Source organism: Rhincodon typus, chromosome 33 (genome assembly GCF_021869965.1).
Source record: "Rhincodon typus isolate 14 chromosome 33, sRhiTyp1.1, whole genome shotgun sequence".
In the NCBI taxonomy this organism is placed as follows: domain Eukaryota; kingdom Metazoa; phylum Chordata; class Chondrichthyes; order Orectolobiformes; family Rhincodontidae; genus Rhincodon; species Rhincodon typus.
Window position 1 is genome coordinate 6,164,136 of NC_063364.1, and position 26,156 is coordinate 6,190,291.

At 40.8% G+C, this 26,156-nt stretch overlaps 1 protein-coding gene across 1 annotated transcript in view; it reads right to left on the reverse strand.

The window, feature by feature from the left end:
• adamtsl3 (ADAMTS-like 3) overlaps nucleotides 1-26,156 on the reverse strand; it is a 573,867-nt gene that overhangs the window by 6,786 nt on the left and 540,925 nt on the right. Inside the window, exons 26-27 of the mRNA XM_048616129.1 lie at nucleotides 23,563-23,775; nucleotides 15,779-15,962 (exon numbers count right to left, since the gene is read on the reverse strand). Coding sequence (XP_048472086.1) covers nucleotides 15,779-15,962; nucleotides 23,563-23,775 — 397 coding nt within the window. The remainder of the gene's footprint in view (nucleotides 1-15,778; nucleotides 15,963-23,562; nucleotides 23,776-26,156) is intronic.

The following is a 26,156-nucleotide window of genomic DNA, read 5'->3' on the forward strand; positions in this document are numbered from 1 at the left end:
AAGTAATAGAATGTTCCATTTAGTTTCAAGTGAAATATGGACTTCTTAACTGTTCTTTGTTGCTTAAGTTCTTCATTGACCTCACAGCTGTGGCTCAGTGGTAACACACTTGCCTTTAGATCAAGAGGTTGTGAGTTCAAGCCCTACGCCAGGAACTTGAGACACTAAAATGTAGGCTGATATTTCAATGCAGTACTGGGGGGGAAGCTGTGCTTGGCGGTGAGGTCTTAGAATCATAGAATCCCTACAGTGTGGAAACAGGCCACTTGACCCAATGAGTCCACACCGACCCTCCAAACAGCACCCCATCCCGACCCATCCCCCTACCCTATCCCTGTAATCCTGCATTTCCCATGACTAACCAACCTGCGCATTCCTGAACACTACGGGCAACTTAGCATTGCCAATCCACCTAACTTGCATATCTTTGGACAATGGGGGGAAACCAGAGCACCCAGCGGAAACCCACCTGACATGGGGAGAATGAACAAACTCTACACAGACAGTTGCCCGAGGCTAGAATCAAACTTGGGTTCCTGGAAGTGTGAGACAGCCGTGCTAACCGCTGAGGGTAGGACTTGCATTTATATAACATACTTTATGGCCTCGGAAGGTTACAAAGTTCTATACAGCCAATGAAATGCTACTGAAGTGTAGCCAATGTAGTAATCTAGGAAATATAGCAGCCAATTTGTAAACAGCAAACTCCCACAAACAGCAATGTGATAATGACCCAACAATCTGTTTTTATGATGCTGATTAAGGGACAAGTATTAAATAAAAACCAAAAGATCTGCGGATGCTGTAAATCAGGAACAAAAACAAAGTTGCTGGAAAAGCTCAGCTGGTCTGGCAGCATCTGTGGAGGAGAAAACAGAGTTAACGTTTCGGGTCCGGTGACCCTTCCTCAGAACTGATGGTGGCTAGGAAAACGTCAGTTTATATGCAGAAAATAGGGAGGTGTGTGGGGTAGGGAGTAAAAGGGACAAGTATTAGTTAGGGCACCAGGGACAACTTCTCTGCTGCTCGACAAAACAGCATCATATATTTTACATCCACCTGGCAAAGTCTCAACTTAATACCTCATTTAAGAGGCATTACCGCCAACAGTGTGGCATTTCCTCATTGGAGTGTTGTCTAGATTTTTGTGCTCAAGTCCTGGAGTGGGCTTTGAACTCACAACCTTCTTACTCCTGAGGTGAGAATGCTACCAACTGACATGATCCAGATTAAATTCTCACCAGCTTCCTCAGATGGGCCTAAAAGATTCTGGGCCATTATTTGGAAGTAGAATAGAAGAATTTGCCAGTATCTAGGCCAACAACAGTTATCCCTCACTTAACACCCAAAACAGATTATCTGGCACGGTCATATTAATCCTTTTGGGTATACGTGCAAATTAGCTTCCTAAATTACAGTATTGCAAAAGTATTTCATTGACTGTAGAATGTTTTGGGATATCGTAAGGTTGCAAAACCCCTGTATGAATGCGACTCTCTCTTCCTTCATTTTATCATTGTCATTATTTCTGTCAATATGATGCTACTTTGAGTTATCTGCATATCTTTCCATTTCACTAGACATTTCCAATAAGGCTTGAAATTATCATTCATGATGTCAGTATGTAAAAGCTTAATGCATTCATATATTTTGACACCTAATATTTAACAACTCATTTCTCAATTTTAATCAAAGGTCATCAACCTGAAAGATTAACTGTTTTTCTCTCCACAGATCCTGCATGATCTGCTCAGTTTCTCCAACATTTACTGTTACAAGATTTCCAGAATCTGCAGTATTGTGTTTTGGCATTAATTCATTTTTCAAATTGGAAATTAACCAATGCAGAAATTGCATAATGAAACCTATTTTGTTCCTGATGATCACGAAAAGCAATATGGGACCAACCATCTTCCCTAATGCAATGCACAGATATATTGATGAATATTCATTTATGATATTCTATGTGGTTCTGGCCCCAATCAATGCAGCAGCCAGATTAGCAGTTCACAGAGAAACTACTGTTGTGTGGCAAGTCCAATATTTAGGATAAAATATTTATTGAAAAATCAATGAATGTTGGGGTTTACAGCCTGACACTGAGAAAACCATTGGATTTCTGGCTGGGCCTATGTTTAAGGACTGAAACAGGCGAAATGGTTTTATTAGAGATGGGTCAGTGCACTAGAAGTTGAGAAATTTTGCCAATAAAAACTTCATTGCAACAATGTTTGCAGCTTTTAGTTACATGGGAGTAAAAGGACATCAGTTTTGCAGAACAGGTATCTCTTAAAGGTGTCAGTACAACTTCTAATGCCAAAAGGAGCTGTTCTCATTTTAACTCTGGCTATTAAATAAAATAGCCTTGGTTTTGGACAATGAAATTGAGAAATGTGAATTGCTGATTTGCTTCTTTGCCAACTTGGCAAGCAAACAATAACTTGTTGAGATTGAGATAATTTAACAGCTTCTTGCTCTCTATTCTTTTCAAGAGTTTTGGCATTATTGGCAGTAGAGATTCTGTGACGTAATTATCAGAGTCTGACCTTGACCCCTTCTTACAGTTGCACATGAGGTTTGTAGCTTTTTACTGATTTGGGAAATGATTTGACAGCATTAATTGAAATAGATGAGCAAGAGAGCAGCTGGTTACACAAGGAGTGTTTGGAGAGACCAACAACCTGTGCCTTTGGGGTTAGCAATTTTTCTGGGATCCAGGTTTTCAACATGTTGAACTTTCATGAGCACAATTGTTCACTTGGCCGATGGAGTTACTGGGGTCGAGTGGAACATTTGGTACTGGATCTTCAATTTTAGGTGACAGATTTGATTTGGCAATGTCCACAACAATGAGGCATGGGACACCACCTTCGCAGAATGAGGGAGAGTTCTATCAGGTCCTTATGTTGGAAACATATTTTTACAATCTTCCACCATTCCTTGGAGTCTATCGAATAATCCTGCAGTTTGGAATTGATCTTTGACTTTGTATCTTTGATGAACTGACAATAGAGCCTTTTCATATTGGGAATAGTTTGGCAATATGTTTCTCAGTGTTTTGATTGCCTGATGTTTCCCATTTATCAACACATTATTTTTGGCTAACACACAACTTTCATAAAATCAGCATTCTGTGCCAAACTTTAACTGAATAAGATTCAACTCTAACAATAAATATAACCTTTTTGGTCTGTATTTGACAAAGTCTCAAACAATCACATGTTCATTAGGATGACAGTGCAAAGTAGAAATGATAGCTTGAATTTCTTTTTGTTTTGATTCTGAAGCATTTTGGGACAATTTTTGATGTTTGAGTTGCAATATAAATGCAAATTATTGTTTAGCTTTCTCAATTTTTTTTAAACTTGAAAGATATGACATTACTGGTTTGGCCAACATTTATTGCCCATTCCTAATTATCCCTAGGAAGGTGGCAGTGAGCTGCCCTCTTCAACTGTTGAAGTTGATTCCTTTAGGGACACCCACAATGCTGTCAGTAAAGACAATAAATGGCGAGTGGCTTGGAGGGGAAATTGCAGGTGGTCGTGTCCCTGTGTATTTGCTGCACTAGTCCCTCTAGATGGGAGAGATAGTTGAATTCTCTTGTTACAGATAGTCATTCTTTGGCACATGTGTGGCTTGAAGGCTATTCGACACTTGTCAGACCGAGCCCGATGTCATACCCATCTTGATGCAGAGGAACGTGAATGTCTTCAATATCTGAGGAGCTGTGAATCGTGCTGATTGCCTGGTTACAGAAACATACATGGTAAATTCCAAGATCTTCAGTTCTGAAGGAGGGTCACGGCTTTGAAATGTTAAATCTGCTTTCTCTCCACAGATGCTGCCAGACCTGCTGAGTTTCTCCAGAAATATCTGTTTTTGTCCAAGATATCTATTGTATATGGTTGAACTTCACTGCTGGTAGTCAAATGGAGGCTAAGAATATACCTTGGACGATTTGCCCTTCAATTTTAGCTCTTTCAAATAAACTTAAATGCATGTAAAAAATAAAAATACAATAAACATTGAAAGAAGGAAACAACTGTCATTCATGAAATATCCTATAGGATTTCCTAAATTGTTTTTCAATCAATGGAGCAATCGGAAATGTTCTACTGTATGTATCTGGGCAGCCAATTTACACACAGAGATCCTGCAAACTCTCTAAGTCATTCTTTAGCTCAGTTTCCTTTTCGCCTCCTACACTATCCAGATGTCCATTACTGAGTTTCAATCTTCCTCTGTAGCTTTCTTCTGGCTTTTTTTTCCTCTCTGCACATTTTACACTCAATGCACCAAAAATAGTGGGAGGCAAAGGCCTAGTGGTATTATCGCTGGACTGTTAATCCAGAGACCCAGGAAATGTTCTGGGCCAGGGTTTGAGTCCTCCAATGGTAGATGGTGGAATTTGAATTCAATAAAAAAAAATCTGGAATTAAGAGTCTAATGATGACCACGAATCCATTGTCAATTGTTGGAAAAATCCATCTGGTTCACTAATGCCTTTTAGGGAAAGAAACTGCCTTCCTTACCTGGTCTGGCCTACGTGATTCCAGACCCACAGCAATGTGGTTAACTCTTAACTGCCCTTTGGGCAATTAGGAATGGGCAATAAATGCTCGCTCAGCCCGCGACGCCCTCATCCTGTGAATGAATAATAAAAAAAGCTTCCTGGTCTTCAATGATCTCTGGCTGCTTACATTTGCATGGATCTTCTCATCAGAAATCCGGTAGATCAAGTATTGGTCTCACGCAGCACAAATGCCCTGAGAAGGTTTGCAGTTATACTTAAAGCATCTCTAAAAACAAAAAGGTTACCCCAAAAACTGCATTGTTCCACCAATTAGCTAGCAGAAAATAGGCAATTAAAGCTTTGAGTGTTGTAGTTCTTGTGACTGAGTCCACTTGCATTACAGACACGTACTGCTACTAGAGAATCTTCACTCCATTTAAATGACAAATTAAATGTTACAATTTTAAAAAAAACCACAACCATGGCGCTTTCTATGTTAAAGAAAGCAGATGGCCTGAAATTAGGCTGCATTGCAGTAAAACCAGCAGGTTGTCAAGACAATGACATGACTTCTTCTGAGTTTCACTTCCAATTTAATTTCACTCCCATCCTAAAAAGCACCTATATCATGGTGTTCACATTAGAGTCACAGCAAATTTGGAGGTTGCGCTGGAAGTTTGAACTTGGGTTGGAACCAATAGCTCATTACAGCTGCAGTTCAGATTATTGCACAAGGCAAGCATGAAAGAACACATTGTGCAATAGAATCTCGAGGGGTATTCAAGGCATGCTGACAATTCAACATATTAAATTAGCACTGCAAGTGAAGTTCAGAAGAAATACACATGAGTAAAATTAGAAGCAAGTGTTTGGCATAAGAATTTATGACAGCAGAAAACCATTTTTATGCGGATTCTCCATCCAAAGAACCAAGCAGAATAAACATTTGTGACTATTTTCTCTTGTAGTTTAAAGATACATATAGTCGAAATAACGATTTCTATGTACACCACACAGTGCTTTACGAAGTGAAGACATTAGAGGTGACAGGTATTCACCGGCTGTGCAAGTCCAATTTTGAAACCATATTGCACCAAGACTGAACTTACGCTTGACAATACTCAAGTATAGTCGAATAAGAAATCAAAACTGAGATCCCAAAGGTGGATTCCACCCTTAACCACAAGTAATGCAAGGAGGCAAGTCCCAAATACAAAACAAATAAAAACTGAAAGAACTGTGGAAGCTGTAAATCAGGAATAAAAACAGCAACTTCTGTTTTTATCCCAACTACATATCAGCCAGAACGGGTGTGGAAAGATGTAGCTCTGAAAATAGGGGATGCATTAATGATCATCTTACAAAAATCAGAAATGACACAACACCAGGCTATAGTCCAACAGGTTTATTTGAAAACAGAAGCTTTCGGAGCCTCGTTCCTTCTTAAGGTGTTAGTGAGATAAGTGGTATCAGATACAAAATTTATAAAGGGTCACACCACTGATGAGGATGTATTAAACAAAATCAAGATGTTGTTAAATCTTTAATTAGTTAGAAGTTTTTATTTGATTAATATGTATATGTAAATGCCCAAGCTTCTTTCAAGTCACTGCCCTGAAAGAACTAAAGGTTTTATTAGTGTAAAGGAGAGGTGACATTTTAGCTCAGACAATGCATGTTAGTTGTGAGGTCTTGTTTAGAATCTTAGGTTTGTTCAATATATCCTCATCAGTCTGAAAGGTACTTCCAGGATTGTGATCCAGGGACTGTGAAGGAACAGCATCTTGCTTTGAGGTCAAGGAAACTTGCAGGTGATGATGTTCCCAAATTTCTGTTCCCTTGATCTTTCACAGGGTAGAGATGGGGGATTGGAAGGCGTTGTTGAAGGAGCTAAGGTGACTTGCTATTGTTCATGAGCTATCAAGCTAAAGGTTAAGTAAATAAAATGCTAAATGCTGGAAATACTCAACAGGTCAGACAACATCTGAGGCGAGAAACAGATCATCATGATCTTTCTTCAAAAGGACAGATTGACTGGTGGGCCACTCCATCATCTTTTCCCCCCAAGGCCACAAAATGGATTGGATTCTTATCCAGACTGCATAAATGAAGCTGTGTGGAAAAATGAATTGGGTATAAATAATGAATCATGTGGTTAACAGCAAACAGAAGGTAGAACTAGAAAACCCGGTATTCACTCGATGATCAGGCCGGTCTATTTCTTCAAATTCACTATCAGGACTTGGATATCACTGATAAGACATTTGTTGCCCATGCTGAGATGCCCTGGACAAGGTGACAGTGAGCCATTTTCTTCAACCACTGCAAACACCAGTGGAGGTGAAGATACTCCTGGTGAGGGAAAAATTCTAGGATTTTGTGCCTTTTAAGAAAAACATCATTAAATTGATGAATGGGAAAATTTTATATTTTAAACTTTGGGAAAATTTAATAAAGTGTCAGATTCACACCCAATCATTATGGTGCTTTTGCAAACTTTTTCATTGATACAGCTCCCGCTTGTTGATATACATTGATACTTGCAGTTTCAGAGGAAACTGCATCATTCAGTCTTTTGTAACCAGCAGGCTGAAACCTAATAGAGTCAATTTTAATAACCTAAGGTGGAGGTCCTATCTTGTATTGTTGTTCTCTTCTTTATGTGACAGCTAACAATTCAGTCACACTTCATTACTTTCCATTGCTCTGGCTGCTGGAAGTGAACAGCCAACTTGCAAAATGGTAGTCATCTCATACAGTAAATTCCATTTAAAGCACATACCTCTTTTGACAGCTAAGAGTATGCACAAAACCTTGACAAACTTGCAGCTGATCTATATTGAATCCTTTAATGTTGCCTGGTTCAGTTCGTCATAAAAGGAACTTTACTGCCTCTCACTTTTACCTGGGCCATCTCTGACTCCACTCTTCCCTTCCCTTCCCTACCTTGCATTCCATTTCGTGGGATAGGCTGGCCGCTGATATACACCACAAATCCAATGACCACAGTTACCTGGACTATACATCCTCAAACCCTGCTTCCTGTAAAGACTTCATCCCATTCTCCCAGATTCTCCATCACATCTGTTCTGATAATACCATCTTCTGAAGGGAGGGGGAGGTGCCTCAGGAATGGCCACCTTTTTCCTCAACCAAGAAATTGTTGACACCGTGGTTGACAGTGTTCTTAGCCGTGTCGGACCCATCTCCTATACTTCTGCCCTCACCTCTTTCCTTCCCTCTCACAACAATGATATGGTCCCTCTGGTCCTCACTTACCACACCACCCACCTCTGCATCCAAAGGATTGTAAGTCGCCATTTTGGTCACCTCCAGCGGGATGCCACACCCAGACGCCCCTCCCCTCCCTGGTTAGCATTCCACAGGAATCATTTTCTCCAGGACACCTTGGTCCACTCCACCTCCAATCTGAACATCCCTTCCTACAGCACCTTCCTGTGCAATCGCAGAAGGTGTAACACCTTCCCATTTACCTCCTCCCTTCTCACCATCCAAGGTCACAGATGCACCTTCCAGTTGAACAATGATTTACCTGCAAGTCATTCAATCTAGTCTCCTGTATTCACAGTTCACAATATTGTCTCCTCTACAATGGGGAGAAAAGATACAGACTGGGTGACTGCTTTGCAGAACATCTATGCGCTGTTTCAAAAATGACCCTGAGCTTGCAGTTGCCTGCCACTCCAACACACCACTGCGTTCCCACACCGACATTTCTGTCTCAGGTCTGCTACAGTGCTCCAACGAGCCACAGCACAAGCTCAAAGAGCAACATCTCATTTCCTGCTTGGGGACCCTGCAGAGTTCAACAGCTTCAGAGTTTGAGTCCTTCCTTCCATGTTTTTTACCCACCCCACACACGGTCTTGTTATGACATGGATTGCTTTTAGCAGAGTCACCAATTCCCATGTATTCCTAGGTCCATTACCACATTATATGGGTTGCATTCAGCACAGCTAACCCATTTTCTCACACTTAGCTCTTATTTTCACTTATTCAGCTTTTCTTCTCTTATTCAGCCTGATATCCATAATACCCCTATTTCCCACTCTCTCCCGCTGAGCTCCATCTCCATGTATCCACTCACCTCTCCCTTTTTCCATTCTGTCTCCCCCACAAATCATCTTCAGCATAAATACCAGTTTTCTTTAGCCACTGACAGTTCTGATGAAGAGTCATCGGACTCATAACATTAGCTTTGCTTTCTACCAACAGATGCTATGAGACCTGCTGCTTTTCTCCAGTAACTTCTATTTCTGTTTCAAACAATATTGTTTTATTTTCTTTAAGAAAGAGCCATAAAGGTATGTTTGGACGAGAAATGGCTTGTCAATCATAAATTTAAATACTGGTCAATTGGTCACACTTCAAAACTTCCGGTCTGTGATTCTTCTAGGCGAGAATTCCCACAGGAAAGTTTCAAAAATTCTGACTGGCAGCAGTAAGGATCTTTCTTAGCCAAGGAGACTCCTGAGCATAGGAGCACAGCGGGATCTAGGGCAGTCAGGGAGACAGTGCAAGGGTCACAGGAGGGAGAACAGGACACTCAAAGAGATTCCAAACAGTGGTAATAGCCAGATGAATAACATGTGCATTTTGTCGAAATAAAAGCAGGAGCCACTCAAGATGACATACAGCTGACTGGTTAAGTATTCCACCAACGTTACTTAAGTCACTTGTTCAGTACTTAATGTTACAGGTTTTAACTAGGCTGGAAATGAGCACCAACATGTGTCTGTTTCAACCTCAGCAAGTCTGGACCAAATCCTACCCAGTTTGTTAGCTGAGGCTTTGACCCATTTAAAATATTTTGACCCCATGCATCATCAGGAAGCAGCCGTTGTCACTAGATACCACAAAACCTTTAGGACTTGACAACATATCAGCAACTGAACTGAAGACTTGTGCTCTAGAACTAGTTGCACCCCCATCCAAGTTATTCTATTACACCTATAACACTGGCAATGTGGAAAATTACTCCAGTATATCTTGTCCATTAATAAAAGCACAAATACAACTTGGTCAATAATGATCTCTTGATCATCAGCAAAGTGATGGAAGTTGTTGTCAACAGTGCTATCATGCAGTGTTTACATGCCATCACCCTGCTCACTGATGATCAATTTGGATTCTGTCAGGGTCACTTGGTTCCTGGCCTCACGGCAGTGTTAATCCATACATGGAGAAAGGAGCCGGACTGTGCAGGTGAGGTGAGAGTGACTACCCTTGAATCAAGCCACTTAACTGAATTTGATTGAATGTGGCATCAAGGAGTTTGAAAAGATCTGAAGTGAATGGTTATCAGGAAAAAAACTCTCTACTGGTTGGAGTCATATCCAGCAGAATGTTGACGGTTGTGATTGCTGGATGTCAATCATCTCAGTCCCAGGATATCACTGCAAGAATTCCTCAGGGTAGTGTCCACCGCATCAATCTCGAGCTGCTTCATCAATGACCTTCAGTCCATCATAAGGTCAAAAGTCGGAAAGTTCACCAATGATTGTACAATGCTCAGCACCATTCATGACTTTTCAGATACTGAGGCCCGTGTCCTGGACACAGACGGAGGCAATGACCATTTCCAAGGTGACAGAATTAGGGTTAGGGTTTCTCCGTTCAATGCATTACTATCACTGAATTGCCACTTTTAACATCCCGGGGATTACCACTGAACAAAAAATGAACTGGACCAGCTGTATGAAAATACAATGGCTGCAAGAGCAGGTCGGGGGTTTGCAGTAAGTAGCTCACCTCTCTATGGCAATGCCTGTTCACCTGCTACAGGGTATAAGTCCAGAATACATAGAAAAATACAAACAAGGAACAGGGCTAAGTTATTTGGCTTTTTCCACAATTAATCTGCCTTAAAAATACTGAAAGACTCTGCTTTCACTGCCTTTTCAGGGAATAATTTCTCAGAAAAAAATGTATTCATCTCTGCTTTAAATGGGGGAAATTAGACGAAGGAGACCCAGTGAATGTGATGTGTTTAGATTTTCAGAACAAAGACAATTACAGCACAGGAACAGGCCCTTTGGTTCTCCAAGCCTGCAAGGACATGCTGCCCGTCACAACTGAAACCCCCTACCCTTCCAGGGACTGTATCCCTCTATTCCCATCCTATTCATGTATTTGTCACAACGCCCTTTTCCACTACCTCCCACGGCAGCAAGTTCCAGGCACCCACCACCCTCTTTGCAAAAAAACTTGCCTCATACATCACCTTTAAACCTTGCCCCTCGCAACTTAAACCTATGGCCCCTGGTAACTGACTCTTCCACCCTGGAAAAAAGCTTCTGACTGTCCACTCTGTCCATGCCATTCGTAATCTTGTAGACCTCTATCAGGTTGCCCCTCAACTTCCGTCATTCCAGTGAGAACAACCCAAGTTTCTCCAACTTCTCCTCATAGCTAATGCCCTCCATACCAGGCAACATCCTGGTAAATCTTTTCTGTACCCTCTCCAAAGCGACCACATCCTTCTGGTAGCGTGGTGACCAGAATTGAACACAATATTCCAAATGCGGCCTAACTAAGGTTCTATAAAGCTGCAACATTACCTGTCAATTTTTAAACTTAATGCCCCGGCCAATGAAGGCAAGCACGCCATATGCCTTGTTGACTACCTTCTCCATCGGCATTGCCACTTTCAGTGACCTGTGTACCTGTGTACCTGTGCACCCAGATCCCTCTGCCCATCAGTGCTCTTAAGGGTTCTGTCATTTACCGTATATTTTCCATCTGGATTAGACATTCCAAAATGCATTACCTCACATTTTTCTAGATTAAACTCCATTTGCCATCTCTCTGCACAAGTCACCAACCGATCTATATCCTGCTATATCCTTTGACAGTCCTCATTGCTATCCGCAATTCCACCAACCTTTGTGTCATTGGCAAACTTACTAATCAGACCAGTTACATTTTCCTACAAATCATTTATATATATTACAAATAGCAAAGATCCCAACACTGATCCCTGAGGAATGCCACTAGTCACAGCCCTCCCTTCAGAAACACACCCTTCCACTGCTACCCTCTGTCTTCTATGACCGAACCAGTTTTTTTTAATCCATCTTGCAAGCTCATCTCTGACCCCGTGCGACTTTACCTTCTGTATCAGCCTGCCATGAGGGACCTTGTCAAAGGCCTTACTGAAGACTATGTAGACAACATCCACTGCCCTACGCTCATCGATCATTTTCGTCACTTCCTCAAAAAACTCAAACAAGTTGGTGAGACACGACCTCCCCTTCACAAAACCATGTTGTCTCTCGCTAATACGCCCACTTATTTCCAAGTGGGAGTAAATCCTGTCTCGAAGAATCCTCTCCAATAATTTCCCTATCACTGACGTAAGGCCTGTGATTAGCTGGATTATCCTTGCCACCTTCTTAGACAAAGGAACAGCATTGGCTATTCTCCAATCCTCTGAGACCTCCCCTGTAGCCAGTGAGGATACAAAGATTTCCCTCAAGGTCCCAGCAATTTCCTCCCTTGCCTCTCTCAGTATTCTGGGGTATATCCCATCAGGCCCAGGCGACTTGTCTACATTAAGTTTTTCAAGACCCCTAATACCTCCTCCCTTTTGATCTCAACATGACCCAAACTATCTACATACCCTTCCCCAGACTCATCATCCACCAAGTCCTTCTCTATGGTGAATACTGACGCAAAGTACACATTTAATACCTCGCCCATTTCCTTTGGCTCCACACATAAATTCCCTTCCCTGTCCTTGAGTGGGCTAACCCTCTGTCTGGCTACCCGCTTGCTCTTTATTATATATGTATAAAAAGCTTTGGGATTTTCCTTAATCCTGTTGGCCAATGACTTTTCATGACTCCTTTTAGCCCTCCTGACTCCTTGCTTAAGTTTCTTTTGACTTTCCTTGTATTCCACCCTTGCTAAACTTGATAAATGCTTCCTTTTTCTTTTTGATTCTGCTCACAACATCTCTCGTTATCCAAGGTTCCCTAAATTTGCCATACTTCTCCTTCATCTTTACAGGAACATGCTAGTCCTGAGTTCTCAGCAACTTACACTTGAAAGCCTCCCACATACCAGATGTTGATTTGCCCTCAACAATCTGCCTCCAATCTATATTCTTCAGTTCCTGAATAATATTGTTGCAATTAGCCTTCTGCCAATTTAGCACCTTCTCCTGACACAGACATCTATCTTTATCAATCATTACCTTAAAGCTTACTGAATTGTGATCACTGTTCCTGAGCTGCTCCCCTACTGAGATGTCGACCACCTGGCCAGGCTCATTCCCCAGGACTAGGTCCGGTATGGCCCCTTTCCTAGTTGGGCTATCTACATACTGTTTCAAGACGCCCTCCTGAATTCTTCTTATAAATTCTGCCCCATCCACACCCCAAGCACGAAGTGAGTCTCATTCAATATATGGGAAGTTAAAATCAACCATGACAACAACCTGTTACTTTTACATCTTACCAAAATCTGCCTACATATCTGTTCTTCTATCTCCCGCTGGCTGTTGGGAGGCCGAAAGTAAACTCCAAACATTGTGATTGCACCCTTCCTGTTCCTGAGCTCTACCCATATTGCCTCACTGTATGAGCCATCCGTGGTGTCCTCCCGCAGTACAGCTGTGATATTCTCCTTAACAAGTAGTACAACTCCTCCACCCCTTTTACATCCCCTTCTACATCCCCTTCTATCCTGCCTGAAACATCTGTATCCTGGAATGTTAAGTTGCCAATACTGTCCCTGCCTTAACCAAGTCTCTTTAACAAGGTGCTACACAGGAGGCTGCTAAATAAGATAAAAACCCCTGGTGTTAGGTGCAAGCTACTGGCATGGATAGAGTATTGGCAGAAGGCAGAGAGTGAGGGTAAAGGGTGCTTTTTCAGGATGGTAGCTGGTGACAAGTGAAGTTCTTCAGGGGCCTGTTTTGGGCCACAACTACTCACTTTATACATTAACGATCTTGATGAAGGAACTGAGGGCATTATTGCCAATTTTGTAGATCACACAAAGATAGGTGGAGTGACAGGTAGTGTTAAGGAGGCAGGGAGGTTGCAGAAGGACTTTGTAGACTAGAAGAGTGGGGAAAGAAGTGGCAGATGGAATACCATTGGGGAAAATGTGAGGCAATGTACATTGGTAGGAAGAATAGAAGCATAGACTATTTTCTAAATGGGGAAAGGCTTTGGAAATCTGAATTCTAAAGAAACTTAGGAGTCATTCTTCAGGATTTTCTTAAGGTTAACATGCAGGTTCAGTTGGCAGTTAGGAACGCAAATGCAATTTTAGCATTCATTTTGAGAGGGCGAGAATACAACAGCAGGTAAGTACTGCTGAGGCTGTATCAGGTATTGGTCAGACTGCATTTGGAATATTGTGAGGAGTTTTGAGCCCCATATCTAAGGAAGATTGTGCTGGCATAGGAAGGTGTCTAGAGGTGGTTTACAAGAATGATCCTGGGGATGAAGGGCTTGTCCTATGAGGAGCAGTTGAGAGCTCTGACTCTGTGCTTCATAGAGTTTCGAAGGATTTGATTGAAACTTACAGAATAATGAGAGGCCTGGATAGAGTGGACAGGAAGAAGACGTTTCTACTAGTGGGAGTGACTAGAACCCAAGGGTAGAGCCTCAGTGTGAAGGGGAGGCCCTTTAGAACTGTGATGAGGAAGAATTTCTTCAGCCAGAGGGTGGTAATCTGTGGAACTCATTTCTGCAGAAGGCTGTGGAGGCCAAGTTATTGAGTGTATTTAAGACAGAGATAGCCAGGTTCTTGGTTAGGAAGGGGATCAAGGGTTACGGGAAAAGACAGGTGAATGGGGTTGAGAAACATATCAGCCACGATCGAACGGCACAGCAGACTCGATGGACCAAATAGGCTAATTCTGTTCCTATATCTTATTGTCTTAGGGTCTGAGATTGTCAGCATTTCTCCAATTCTGGCAAGTCATTTCTCAAGTCCATAAAAATCCTGGGGATATGTTAATGTGTTAATAGTGCTATGGAAATGAGTTATCACTGTTGCTGGTGATAATGCTGACTTCACTTTCTGTTCTGGACTTACTCCATATTTTTTAGCTTATTTACACCACTTAATATAATATTGGAAGATTTAAAAATCAGTGTGGCAATGGTTCTTGATAAGTGATTCGGGATTCAAACTAGTCAATAAAACCAAACAGATGGAATATTTGAGAATTCTAATGGAAAACAGGATGATAATTTGTTGAGCAATAACCCACAGCAAGAAGGAATTTACAACACTGGCAAGATTCCACAACATGGAAACAAACAGGTTTCATGCAGATGGCAAACCTGATCTGAGGAAGAACAGGTCTGGAGTATTGCTGAAAATAAGACACATTGTGCCAAATCCTTTTAGTGTGCTCAGGACAACTCACAAGAACACCAATTTCAGGGGAAAACTAACATTTTCACCAAAATATCATACAAAAGGAAAATGCTGTTTGGGTGGCAAATAAACTCTGATTGGTAGATGCATTGTCCTAGAGAATGCACCAGTTAATGATGATTGACAATTAAACTACCATGGTCTGTTTAAACTGTGAACCAGTTAGATTGATGCTGATTGGTCAAGACATCACCCTGAGAAATGTACAGGCTCATCAGCCAAACATCAGGAACAGAAAAATATAGAAAAGGGCAGCTAGGTCAGCAAACTAAGTATATCAAATCCTAATAAGCAAACGACCTCATGTAGAAGGAAAGATCCATGCAAACAAACCTACTTGACTTCTTTGAGGATCACACAATGTAGACAGTGGAGTTTCCTATGAGCCTTCAGTGATCAGGACAGCAAGACTTAAGGACAGAAATTGGTTTGAACCCCTGCAACTCACTCCATTTATCTGCCTGGATACCCTTAAGCTATCAGTCTTGAAAATTTCGATATGTTTTGCAATTTCCCCTGTGTTTGCAAACAAAATCCACGATTGACTAAAAATCAGACATTTGGATTCTTTACAAAGGCCCTCTCAACCCTTTTCTTCTATTGGAGTTCTCCCTCCTTCACATAAGTTAGTTCTACTGGTAAGAGAAGAACAAAATCCACCACCATGTGCTATTGTGTGTGTATCTCATATTAGCATCTTGATGTTACATATTAACACAATGTATTCATCATCCTATTCCCTGCCACTCACTGAGAATGAACCGAGCTAAGTTAATTGCACGAAAGTAATGCAGAAGCCCTTTCACCAAAGGAACAAAAGTGATACTCTTTCTGTCTTACCTGGCTGGACAATCCTGAGTGTTGCATGGTTCAGTAAGTAAGGGGGGTTTGGGAAGCTCATAACATGCTGACTCATTCATCTCAATTCCATTCGTATTCAGGCAGAGCAGTTTCCTTTGTTGGACTCCTGTATTGCCACAGGTTGCTGTGCAGGCACCCCAGTTGCCAGGCACCCACATGAAATCTGATTCAGAAAAAAAGCCAACAATAACTTGAGAGAATTAGAATGCTGTGACAGAAATATATTATAATTCCTTTTGACATTTTCTTTCAGCCTTTTGGAAGCATAAAACACTAGTTCAGAGGTTCAAAGTTAAAAACACAAAAAAAAAACAGATATTGTTGATAATGTAGAAACATAAACACAAGTTTTATGATGTGAAACAGAGGAAAGGTTCAATTAGAGGTAAACTTTATTTTGGTAAAATGTAATAAAAATTCATAAGCAAAACCTATCTTCAGTGATTTTTCATAGTTTATGACTCAGAATAAGTTCTGAGTTGTGTTCACATTAATCACAACAGTATCTTAACCTTTGAAAAGCTGTGGGTTGTGCCTGTACGGTAGTTGGGTGGAATTGCCCTTCCTTGGTTGGGTTTATTAAATAGCATCAGGTTGTCCAACTGTCTGTAAACTAGCCTGAGTAATGATCTAAATGTACATCTTCCTCAGATAGCAGGTGTTAGAACTGGTGATGCTAAATGATCCTGACATTCACTGTCCTGCAGCGTAACTGGACTGTGAATAACAGCAAAATCGCTATAGAAAATTTCATTCCCCAGTATCATTACCCTATGATGTAACTTGAACCCATTCACATTGCTACTGGGTTCCCCTGAGACTGGGGAGAAACATATACCTTTAGAGTAGAGCCAAAGGAGTTTACACTACATGTGACAGACATGACATCTGGCCTGGCAACCCTCAAATATCAAAAACATCCTTAATCTGATAAACTAAAAAAGGACATAAAATCAGATTGTGTGTTCTCGAAGAAAATGTAAGTGATGAGAGGAGATTTTACTGTGAGTGCAGGTTAGAGACAATAACATGGCCTGACATATCACAAGTGATTTTCACACTTCTATCCAAAAGACTTCACGGGGTAGATTTATCCATCTTTGCTAACTGGTCATTATGGCTCTTCCAGGCACAGCATGGGATGAAAGGGAAGAATCATTTGTTCCCAGCTGAATCTATTAAGTTCAAAAAATTAAATTGAGCTTTGTTACTGGTGTGAAATCCTCACAGCTAAATTTTCCCTCTGTGCCACAATGCAAACCATTCAGGCAGTAAAGACTAAATGTTGGCCCTTGTTTCACTTTGTAAATCTAAAAAGCAGGAAGTATTGCAGCCTTAAAGCTTGTACATAAAGGCAATTTCTCTCTCTGCTGTGTAGGAATCTCCTGGAGCACAGATAAATTTAAGTCTCTATCCTTATTAATTGTTAATGCCTCAAGCTGCAGATACTAACTGATATTAGCTTTCAGTTTTGAGTTTAATGTATCATTGACACAAATTTACCAAGTCCAGCTTTTCTCAATCACAAACGAGGTGAAATGACAAACAAGGCAAATCAGATCAAGCAGGGCTGAATTGCTTGGACTTTATGGAGAAGAATACCAATACTTGAGGCAACCAACAGATCATAAACTGTAACTTGGTCACGTTTTATCAAAGAATATTCAATTTACAGAGTCAGAGAGTCTTACAGCATGGAAACAGACCCTTCAGTCCAATTAGTCCACACCGACCAAACTAGTCCCATTTGCCTGCATTTGGCTCCTATCTCTCCAAACCTTTCCTAATCATTTACTTATCCAAATGTCTTTTAAATGTTGTAACTGCATCTGCATCCACCACTTCTTCTGGCAGTTCATTCCATATATGAATGATTCTCTGTAAAAAAGTTACCCCTCATGTCCTTTTTAAATATTTATCCTCTCACCTTAAAAATATGGGCCTTAGTTTTGAACTCGCTCACCCTAGGAAGAAAGATCTTGCTATTCACCTTAAATGTGCCCCTCATGAATTTATAAATCTCGATAAGGTCACCCCTCAACCTCCTATGCTCCAGCGAAAATATGTCCCAGTCTATCCAGCCTAACTCAAACCTTCCATCCCCGGCAACATCCTAGTAAATCTTTTCTTTAATAGTATCCTTCCTATAGCAGGGATACCAGAACTGCACTCAGTACTCCAGAGGAGGCCTCACCAATGTCCTGCACAACCTCAACATACCGTCCCAACTTCTATACTCAAAGGTCTCCACTGTGGCAATTAGGTGTGATGTTGATTTATTTCTGTTCAAAGTCCCTGTGGCACCAAATCTTCATAAAAATATGGTAAAATTTAGGCACTTATAGCTGTGAAAATTGTATGTGGTTACTAGAATAACTGAATGTCACTGAAGTATTTGACAGGCCATAAAAGCACAAGCAGAAAAAGAGCTGCAAAGGTTCAGTCCCAAAAATAATTACTTCAACAGGAGTAAGCATCACCTTCTCCTGATTCCATTGTTTCCCCCTCTGGTCCTTTTTATTTGGGTCTGTCTTACTTAACAGTCTTGTTTCACATCCAATTTAGCTTGCTGGTCAACTTTGGCTCAATATTTCTCTCCCACAACAAAAATAAAAGCAAAGAACTGCAGATGCTGGAGATCTGAAACAAACAGAAACCCCCAGAAATTGCTGGAGAATGGCAGCATCTCTGGAGAGAAAATAATTAATGTTTTGAGTCCATCTTCAGAACATTAGCTCCTACAACTATCTTCGTAACAACATTGGCAATATTCCAAAAGTAAATAAATTGGTTTGAAATGAAGAAGTATTTCCTGAAAATATGCAAGGCTCTACATAAATGGAAACATTCTTTTCGGGCTATGCTCTGATTTACATAGAAATTCATAGTATTTATTTCATAGAAACAGATTGTTTGGCTTAACAAAACAATATCAGTTCATGCTGCATCAATCCTACTTCATCTCACTGTATCAGCATATCCTTCTCATCATTTCTCTCCCTCATATGTTGACCTAGCCTGCTACTAAACGTATCTATGCTATTTACCACAACGACTGCTTGTGGTAGTGAGTTTCACATCCTTAGCATTCTCTTGAATTTCCCTTGAATCTTCTTTTGGATTTATTAGCAAGTAATTTATCTAAGATTACTATGTGATATCAATATCTGGTGTTCCTCACAAGTGGGAATGTCTTCTCTGCATTAAAATCCATTCAAATCCTTTCATCATCTTTGAGACCTTGATCCTTCCTTGTTTGAGGAAACAGCCCTCACCTGTTCAGTTTTCTTTTTGGATATAACCCCTCATTTCTTCTATCATTCTAGTGTACCTTCAAGGCTTCAGTTTTATAAAATGAATAACAGAACTGTGCACAGTGCTCCAGGTATAATCGAAGCAAGATGTCTCAGAAGTTTAACAAAAGTTCTCTGCTTCTTAAATTCCTCCAAAAATGAACCCTACTGTTTTGTTTGGGATCATAGAGTCATAGAGATGCACAACATAGAAACAGGTGCTTCGGTTCAACTAGCCCATGATATCCTAAATTAATCTAAACCCATTTGACAGTATTTGGCCAATATCCCTCTAAAACCCACGTATCCATGCAGATGTCTTTTAAATGCTGTAATTGTACCAGCATCCAGCAACTCTTCTGGCAGCTCATTCCATACATGCACCACTTAGGCCCCTTTTAAATCATTGCCCTCTCACCTTAAACCTATGCCCTCAAGTTTTAGACTCCTCTACCCTGGGAAAAAGACCTTGGCTATTCACCCTCTCCATGCCCCTCATGATTTTATAAACCTCTTTAAGGTCACCCCTCAGCCTCCAACGCTCCAGGGAAAATAGCCCCAGCCTATTCAGCATTTCCCTATAGCTCAAACCCTCCAACCCTGTCAACATCCTTGTAAATCTTTTTTGCATCCTTTCAAGTGTAACAACATCTTTCCTAAAGTAGGGAGACCAGAAATGAATACAGAGTTCCAAAAGTGGCCTAACCAATGCCCTGCACAGCCACAACATGATATCCCAACTCCTCCGTGCAATGCACTGACTAATAAAAGTAAGCATACCAAATGCCTTCTTCACTACCCTGTCTATCTGTGATCCACTTTCAAGAAACTACGAACCTGCACTCCAAAGTCTCTTTGTTCAGCATCACTTCCTAGGACCTTACCATTAAGTGTATAAGTCCTGCGCTGATTTCATCATGGATTCCTGTATAATTCAGTCCATATTTTTCAAGGAAGATGTGGTCTCCTTGTTCTTCACACAATGTGCCACATCACAATAAAAACCTCAGTTTATATTGAAATCAATATGCCAATTACACACTCAGTTCATAGCTTGATCAATACCTTCCCGTATTGTAATCACAGTCTTCCTCTGTATAAACTGAACTCCAATTTGATGTCCTTTACACAGTTTTAAATTAGTACTTCCAATTTCAAAGCCCACAATGTTTATGTAAATTGCAAACCACAGTGGTCCCAGCACAGATTCTTGTGGAACACCACTTCCCACATACAGCTGCATGACGATTTGCCTTTAAACTCACCATTTTCCTTTCTGTAGCCAGTTTACCTTCCATTCTGTAATGAAAGCAGAAAGTGCTGGAAAAACTCAGTAGGTCTGGCAGCACCCGTGGAGGGAAAGCAGAGTTAATGCTTCAGGTCCAGGGACCCCTCTTCAGAACTTCTATTCTGTAACTTGTCTGCCTACTCTACACAATCTGACATCAATACTGAGTTTACTATGTGGAACTTTGTCAAGGGCCTTTTGGAAATTTAAAAGTAGTATGGCCACTTCGTTGTTGTTGTTTAACTCTCTGTTACATCTTCAGTGAGGTCAATGAGCCTAGTGAACATGATGGCCCCTTTTGAGATCCATGCCAACCATTTCTGATTATACTTTCAGTTTAAGTGCCTCTGTTTTCTCTTCCTTAACTTCCTTTAATGTGTAGATGTTGTTCATCAAAGCTGGAGTTTCATTTCTCTCAAAGTTTGATAAATTTATCAATTATCTTCTCTCTTTTCATCTTAAATTGTTTTTCTTTTCTTTAATCACTTCATCCAACGTTGTACTCATTATGTTAGACACACGGGTAAACACTGAGGTAAACTAATGACTTAATAGTTTTGCCATGTCTTTGTTATTACCAGTGATTATATCATGTGTATCCCTTAGTGATCCTTTCCTTATCCTGATTTTTCTTTTATTTATGCGCCTGCAGAATACTTTGCTCTTTCCTTTCATATTTGATGTTGATCTATGAACATGGCATTTAATAAAGTTACTGTAGTGATTGGAATGACGGCCAGGTTGATCTCATTGACTATGCCATCCTAGATTGGGGTTGTTAACCTGGGCCAATCAGGGAGCCCTGGCTGACAGAGAGAGTCTGCTCATTCTAGAGACTGGCTCCGAGCTGGCTGGTCAGAGCCCATGTACTGTGCACATATACATAAAGGGTGACTTGGTAATGGGATACCGGCCCCTGTGCAGTTATTTCAGTTACGAAAAGTGTAATGCAAGTACTGCAGTCAGCAGCATGCCCACTTCAGCCTTGTTTCAAGCCAAATTTACCATTAATTATTTAAAAGTAGTATGGCCACTTCATTGTTGTTGTTTAACTCTCTGTTACATCTTCAGTGAAGTCAATGAGCCTAGTGAACATGGCGACCCCTTTTGAAATCCATGCCAACCATTTCTGATTATACTTTCAGTTTAAGTGAAATCTTTATCCTAATGCATTATGGAATCAGCTCAGCAGGGTGCACAGGAAAATGGTGGGATCACCACCCAACATATGTGGACTGCAGTGGTTCAAGAAGGCAACTCACCACAACCTTCTCAAACGGGCAACTAGGGATGAGCAATAAATGCTGGTCAGCCAGTGATGACCACATCACACAAATGAATAAAAAAATTTGATGTCTCCCCCACCAGGAACATACCTGCCAGGGGCATACTCACACAGAGGCTGGATTTTCATGCCTCCAGAGGTGTTGGACTGAGGTGAGCGGGATTGACAAATAACAGGCATGACCTGATTTCAGGATTTTCACATTCATTCCCAATGTATGGGTTTTTACAGGAGCAGGATAGGAGTTTGGATAACAAAACCACATGCAGCAATCACGGCCATGCCTATTTCATTGTGGGATTAGGCAAACAGACAGCTTAATATTTCCATGCAATTGGGTCCATCATGGGTTAAGCTGTGATTTACAGTGTCTCAGAAGAGCCATGAGGAAAGCCTAGTCTGGATTCAGGAGCTTACTAAAAGAGATGTTGACAGGGTGTTGGTAACTTTGCCTGTTCAAATGTAACAGTGTATGATAAAGTTAAATAGAGTGATTAATCAGAGGGTATTTGTAAGTAACCATTAAATGACTAGCATTGAAATTTCTTATACTTGATGCCATGTATTTAAGGTAAGAGGGGGAAAGTTCAAAGGAGAGGTGAGGGACAAGAGTTTTACACAGAGAGTGGTAGGTGCCTGGAATGCACTAATAGGGGTAGTGGTGGAGGCAGATATGATAGGAGCGTTTAAGACACTTTTCAATAAGCATATGAATAAGCAAGGAATGGAGGGATATGGACCATGGGCAGGCAGAAAGGCTCAGTTTAATTTGGTGTCATGTTCAGCAGAACATTGTGGGCTGAAGGGCCAGTTCCTGTGCTATACTGTCCTATGTTCTATATTCTATTGCCGAGCAGATCTGATGGATTAGAGTATTTTATGGATTTTCCTTTACATTTAACAGTACTGATATTCAGATTTTTATGTCTTGGCTTTCCTCTGATCTTAGATTTTCCTTGATCAGTAGTTTAATCTTTGAATCATTACAACAGATGTTCATCTGTTCCCTTATATCAATTCTCTTAATGTATTTAGGTCTGTTTGACAGAGATGTGCAATGAAATATTACTGTGAATGCTTGGCTGAGCTTTAAACTCTATTAGTGGATTCAGCTCAGCGGTTGTTAAATGAACAGTCAAGAAAACTGTGAACCATTTTACACAACAGTTTGATGAAGTTTAGAGAACTATGCTTTTGAAAATGTTTTTGGGTGGCTGTTTTTGCATCACAAAAACTTTCCAATATTATTATTAACACATTCAGCCTATAGTGGATACAGAGTGAATAAGGAATGTATTAGGGAAAGTGGGAATACGGTTGCAGCATGGGAATACATGAAGGAGATGGGAAGTGGGTGGGGATGGGATGATGAGTGAGGACCAAGGTGCAGGGCATACGTGTGCAGAACTGTGCTGATTTCCCAGTAAATGGAGGCAGGCCTTCTCACCTGCCTGTCTCCCTATCAGCTTGTTTCCACTCCTGCCTTGGAATCCCACCAAGTAAATAGTGTATGCAGGAGTGCCAGACAGGAGGCAGGATTGTGATATTAGGAAGTAGACTGATTGGCAATCCATGCGTCATGGTTGAAAATTTGGGGTAACATCTGTAGAACGCATACTGAATAGGAAATGTACTAAAAAAAGACAAAGACTGGCTTACAAAAAGTAGACAGATTGTGATTGGTAGACATAAGAAAGATAATATTGCAGCATAACTATACAATGTTACACAAAGCATCATTAACAAACACTAGAATAATCGAAATATCAGGTTCTAATGCCTTCTTACACAGACTTCATTGTCATAATTCATGAAGTTTCACTTTTCTAACACAAATGCCACTCTAGTTGATGAATGATAAATGATTTTAAAAAAAGTAAACAAATTCTTAGCTTACCTAAGAAGCTCACATTTACTGACGCAGAAAGCAACTGAGTATCATTGGAAGCCAGACATTTGTACTGCCCTGCCAACTTCTTGAAGGCCGTGTTCACTTCAAGGACACGTCCCCTAGCCAACAGTTTATATTTGAGTCCCGGGACCGTATGAATGGACTGATTCCTGAAATACCAGCTGATGGTCATTTTGTGTTTAGCAGACACTGGACAACCTAGGAAACATATGGTGGACTAGTTTTAGACCAAAAGCATATTTACTGCATCCAACAGCACTGTTATGGTATTTCTCATGAAGCAGACTATAACATAGCACTAAAAATGTACAAAGATTCTTCAAACTGTGATATATAAATCTCTAATACTATTTAAATACTGTAGCAATACTTGTAACACGAAAGTTAAGGTCATGAGATTGTGAATGACAAGCAATAAAGGAAGATGTATAGTTAAGAATGGACACTACCCTGAGGAACCCCTGCAGAGATATCCTAGGGCCGAAATGACAGGTCTCCAATAACCTAAAGCATCTAGCTCTGTGCCAGGAATAACTCTAATCAATACAAAGTCTTCAATTTTTGTGAGTGATTCCTAATGACATACTCAGTCAAATGCTACTTTGATATTACTTTACACTTACAGTTCAGCTAATTATCATTCAGCCTCAATATTCAGCGATGCTTAGCTATTTAAAAGTAATCTGTATCAGAATTGGCCCCAATGTTACAAATTGTGAAATTTTTCCAGACATTTTCCAGCCATTTATTTCCAGAGAACTATAACGCTTATAGAAGCGGGCATTTTAAAAACAGACCAGTATAATAACATCGTTAGCCACGAGTGAGGTCTCAGAAGACTGGAGGGTAGTGAATGTTGTGCCCTTATTAAAGCAGGGCTGCAAAGAAAATCCTGGGAACTATTCATTAGTAAGCTTAACATTTGTGGTAGGTAAGTTACTTGTGAAGATTCTGAGGGATAAGATATACATACATTTGGAAAGACAGGGTTTGATCAGGAGTAGGCAGCATGGCTTAATGGTAGGGGGATCATGCCTCACAAATTTGTTAGAGTTCTTTGATGAAGTGACCAGGAAGGTTGATGAGGGCAGGGCGGTAGACGTAGTCCATATGGATTTCAGTAAGGCCTTTGATAAGGTTCCATCTGGTAGGGAGCTCTGGAAGATTAGATCACATGGAATCCAGGGAGAGCTGGCAAATTGGATACACAATTGGCTTGAGGGTAGGAAGCAGAGAGTAATAGCGGAAGGATGCTTTTTGGACTGGAGGCCTGTGACTAGTAACGTGCCTCAGGAGTTGGTGCTGGGCCCATTGCTGATTGTTATTTATATCAATGATTTGGAAGAGAATGTACAAGGCATAATTAGTAAGTTTGCAGATGACAATAAAATAGGCAGTATCATGGACAGTGAGGAAGGTTATCAGAAATTGCAGCAGGATTTTGATTAGCTGGGTTGAGAAATGGCAAATGGAGTTTAATAGAGATAAGTGTGAGGTGTTGCATTTTTGAAAGTCAAACCAAGGTAGGAGTTCTATGGTGAATGGTAGGGCCTTAAGGAGTGGAATAGAGGGACCTTGGAGTTCAGGTGCATGGTTGTCTGAAAGTGGAGTCACAGGTAGACAGGGGAGGAGGAGGCTTTTGGCACACTGACCTTCATCAGACAGAGCACTGAAGTTGGGAAGTTATGTTGCTGTTGTACAGGACGTTGGTGAAACTGCACTTAGAGTATTGCGTTCAGTTTTGGTCACCTTGCTACAGGAAGGATGTTATTAAACTGGAAAGAATGCAGAAGAAATTTACAAGGATGTTGCCAGGACTCGAGGCTGAGCTTTAGGGAGAGGTTGGACAAGCTAGGACTTTTTTCTTTAGCATATAGGAGACGGAAGAGGCATCTTACAGAAGTGTATAAGATCATGAGATGCTCGGATAGGGTGAATGCACTGTCTATTTCCCAGGGTTGGGGAATCAAGGACTAAAGTGTATCAGTTTAAGGTAAGAGGGGAAAGAATAAATGGGAACCTGAGGGGCAACTTTTTTACACAGAGGGTGGAACACAAATGGAATGAGCTGCCAGCAGAAGCGGTTGAGGTGGGTACATTAACAAAATTTAAAGGCATTTGGACAAATACATGGATAGGAAAGGTTTAGAAGGATATGGGCCAAGTTCAGGGAAATGGGGTTAGTGTGAATGGACATTTTGGTTGGCATGGATCAGTTTGGGCTGAAGGGTCTGCCCCCATGCTGTTAGGTCTCTGTGACTCTAATTAGTAGATCAAATTAGATCTAATTAGTAGGTCAAATTAATAATTCCCACAGAGTATTATGACAAATCTAATATTTCTAGCCATTGAAAAGATTTTAATTGTAGCCAAATGTTACTGATATATAGATTTCAGAGACAGAGAGAGAAACACAAACTCACCTATACATACGGAATACATCATAAACTCTCCCATACAGAATACATCATAAACTCACCCATACAGAATACATCGTAAACTCACCTATACATACGGAATACATCGTAAACTCACCTATACATACGGAATACATCATAAACCCACCTATACATACGGAA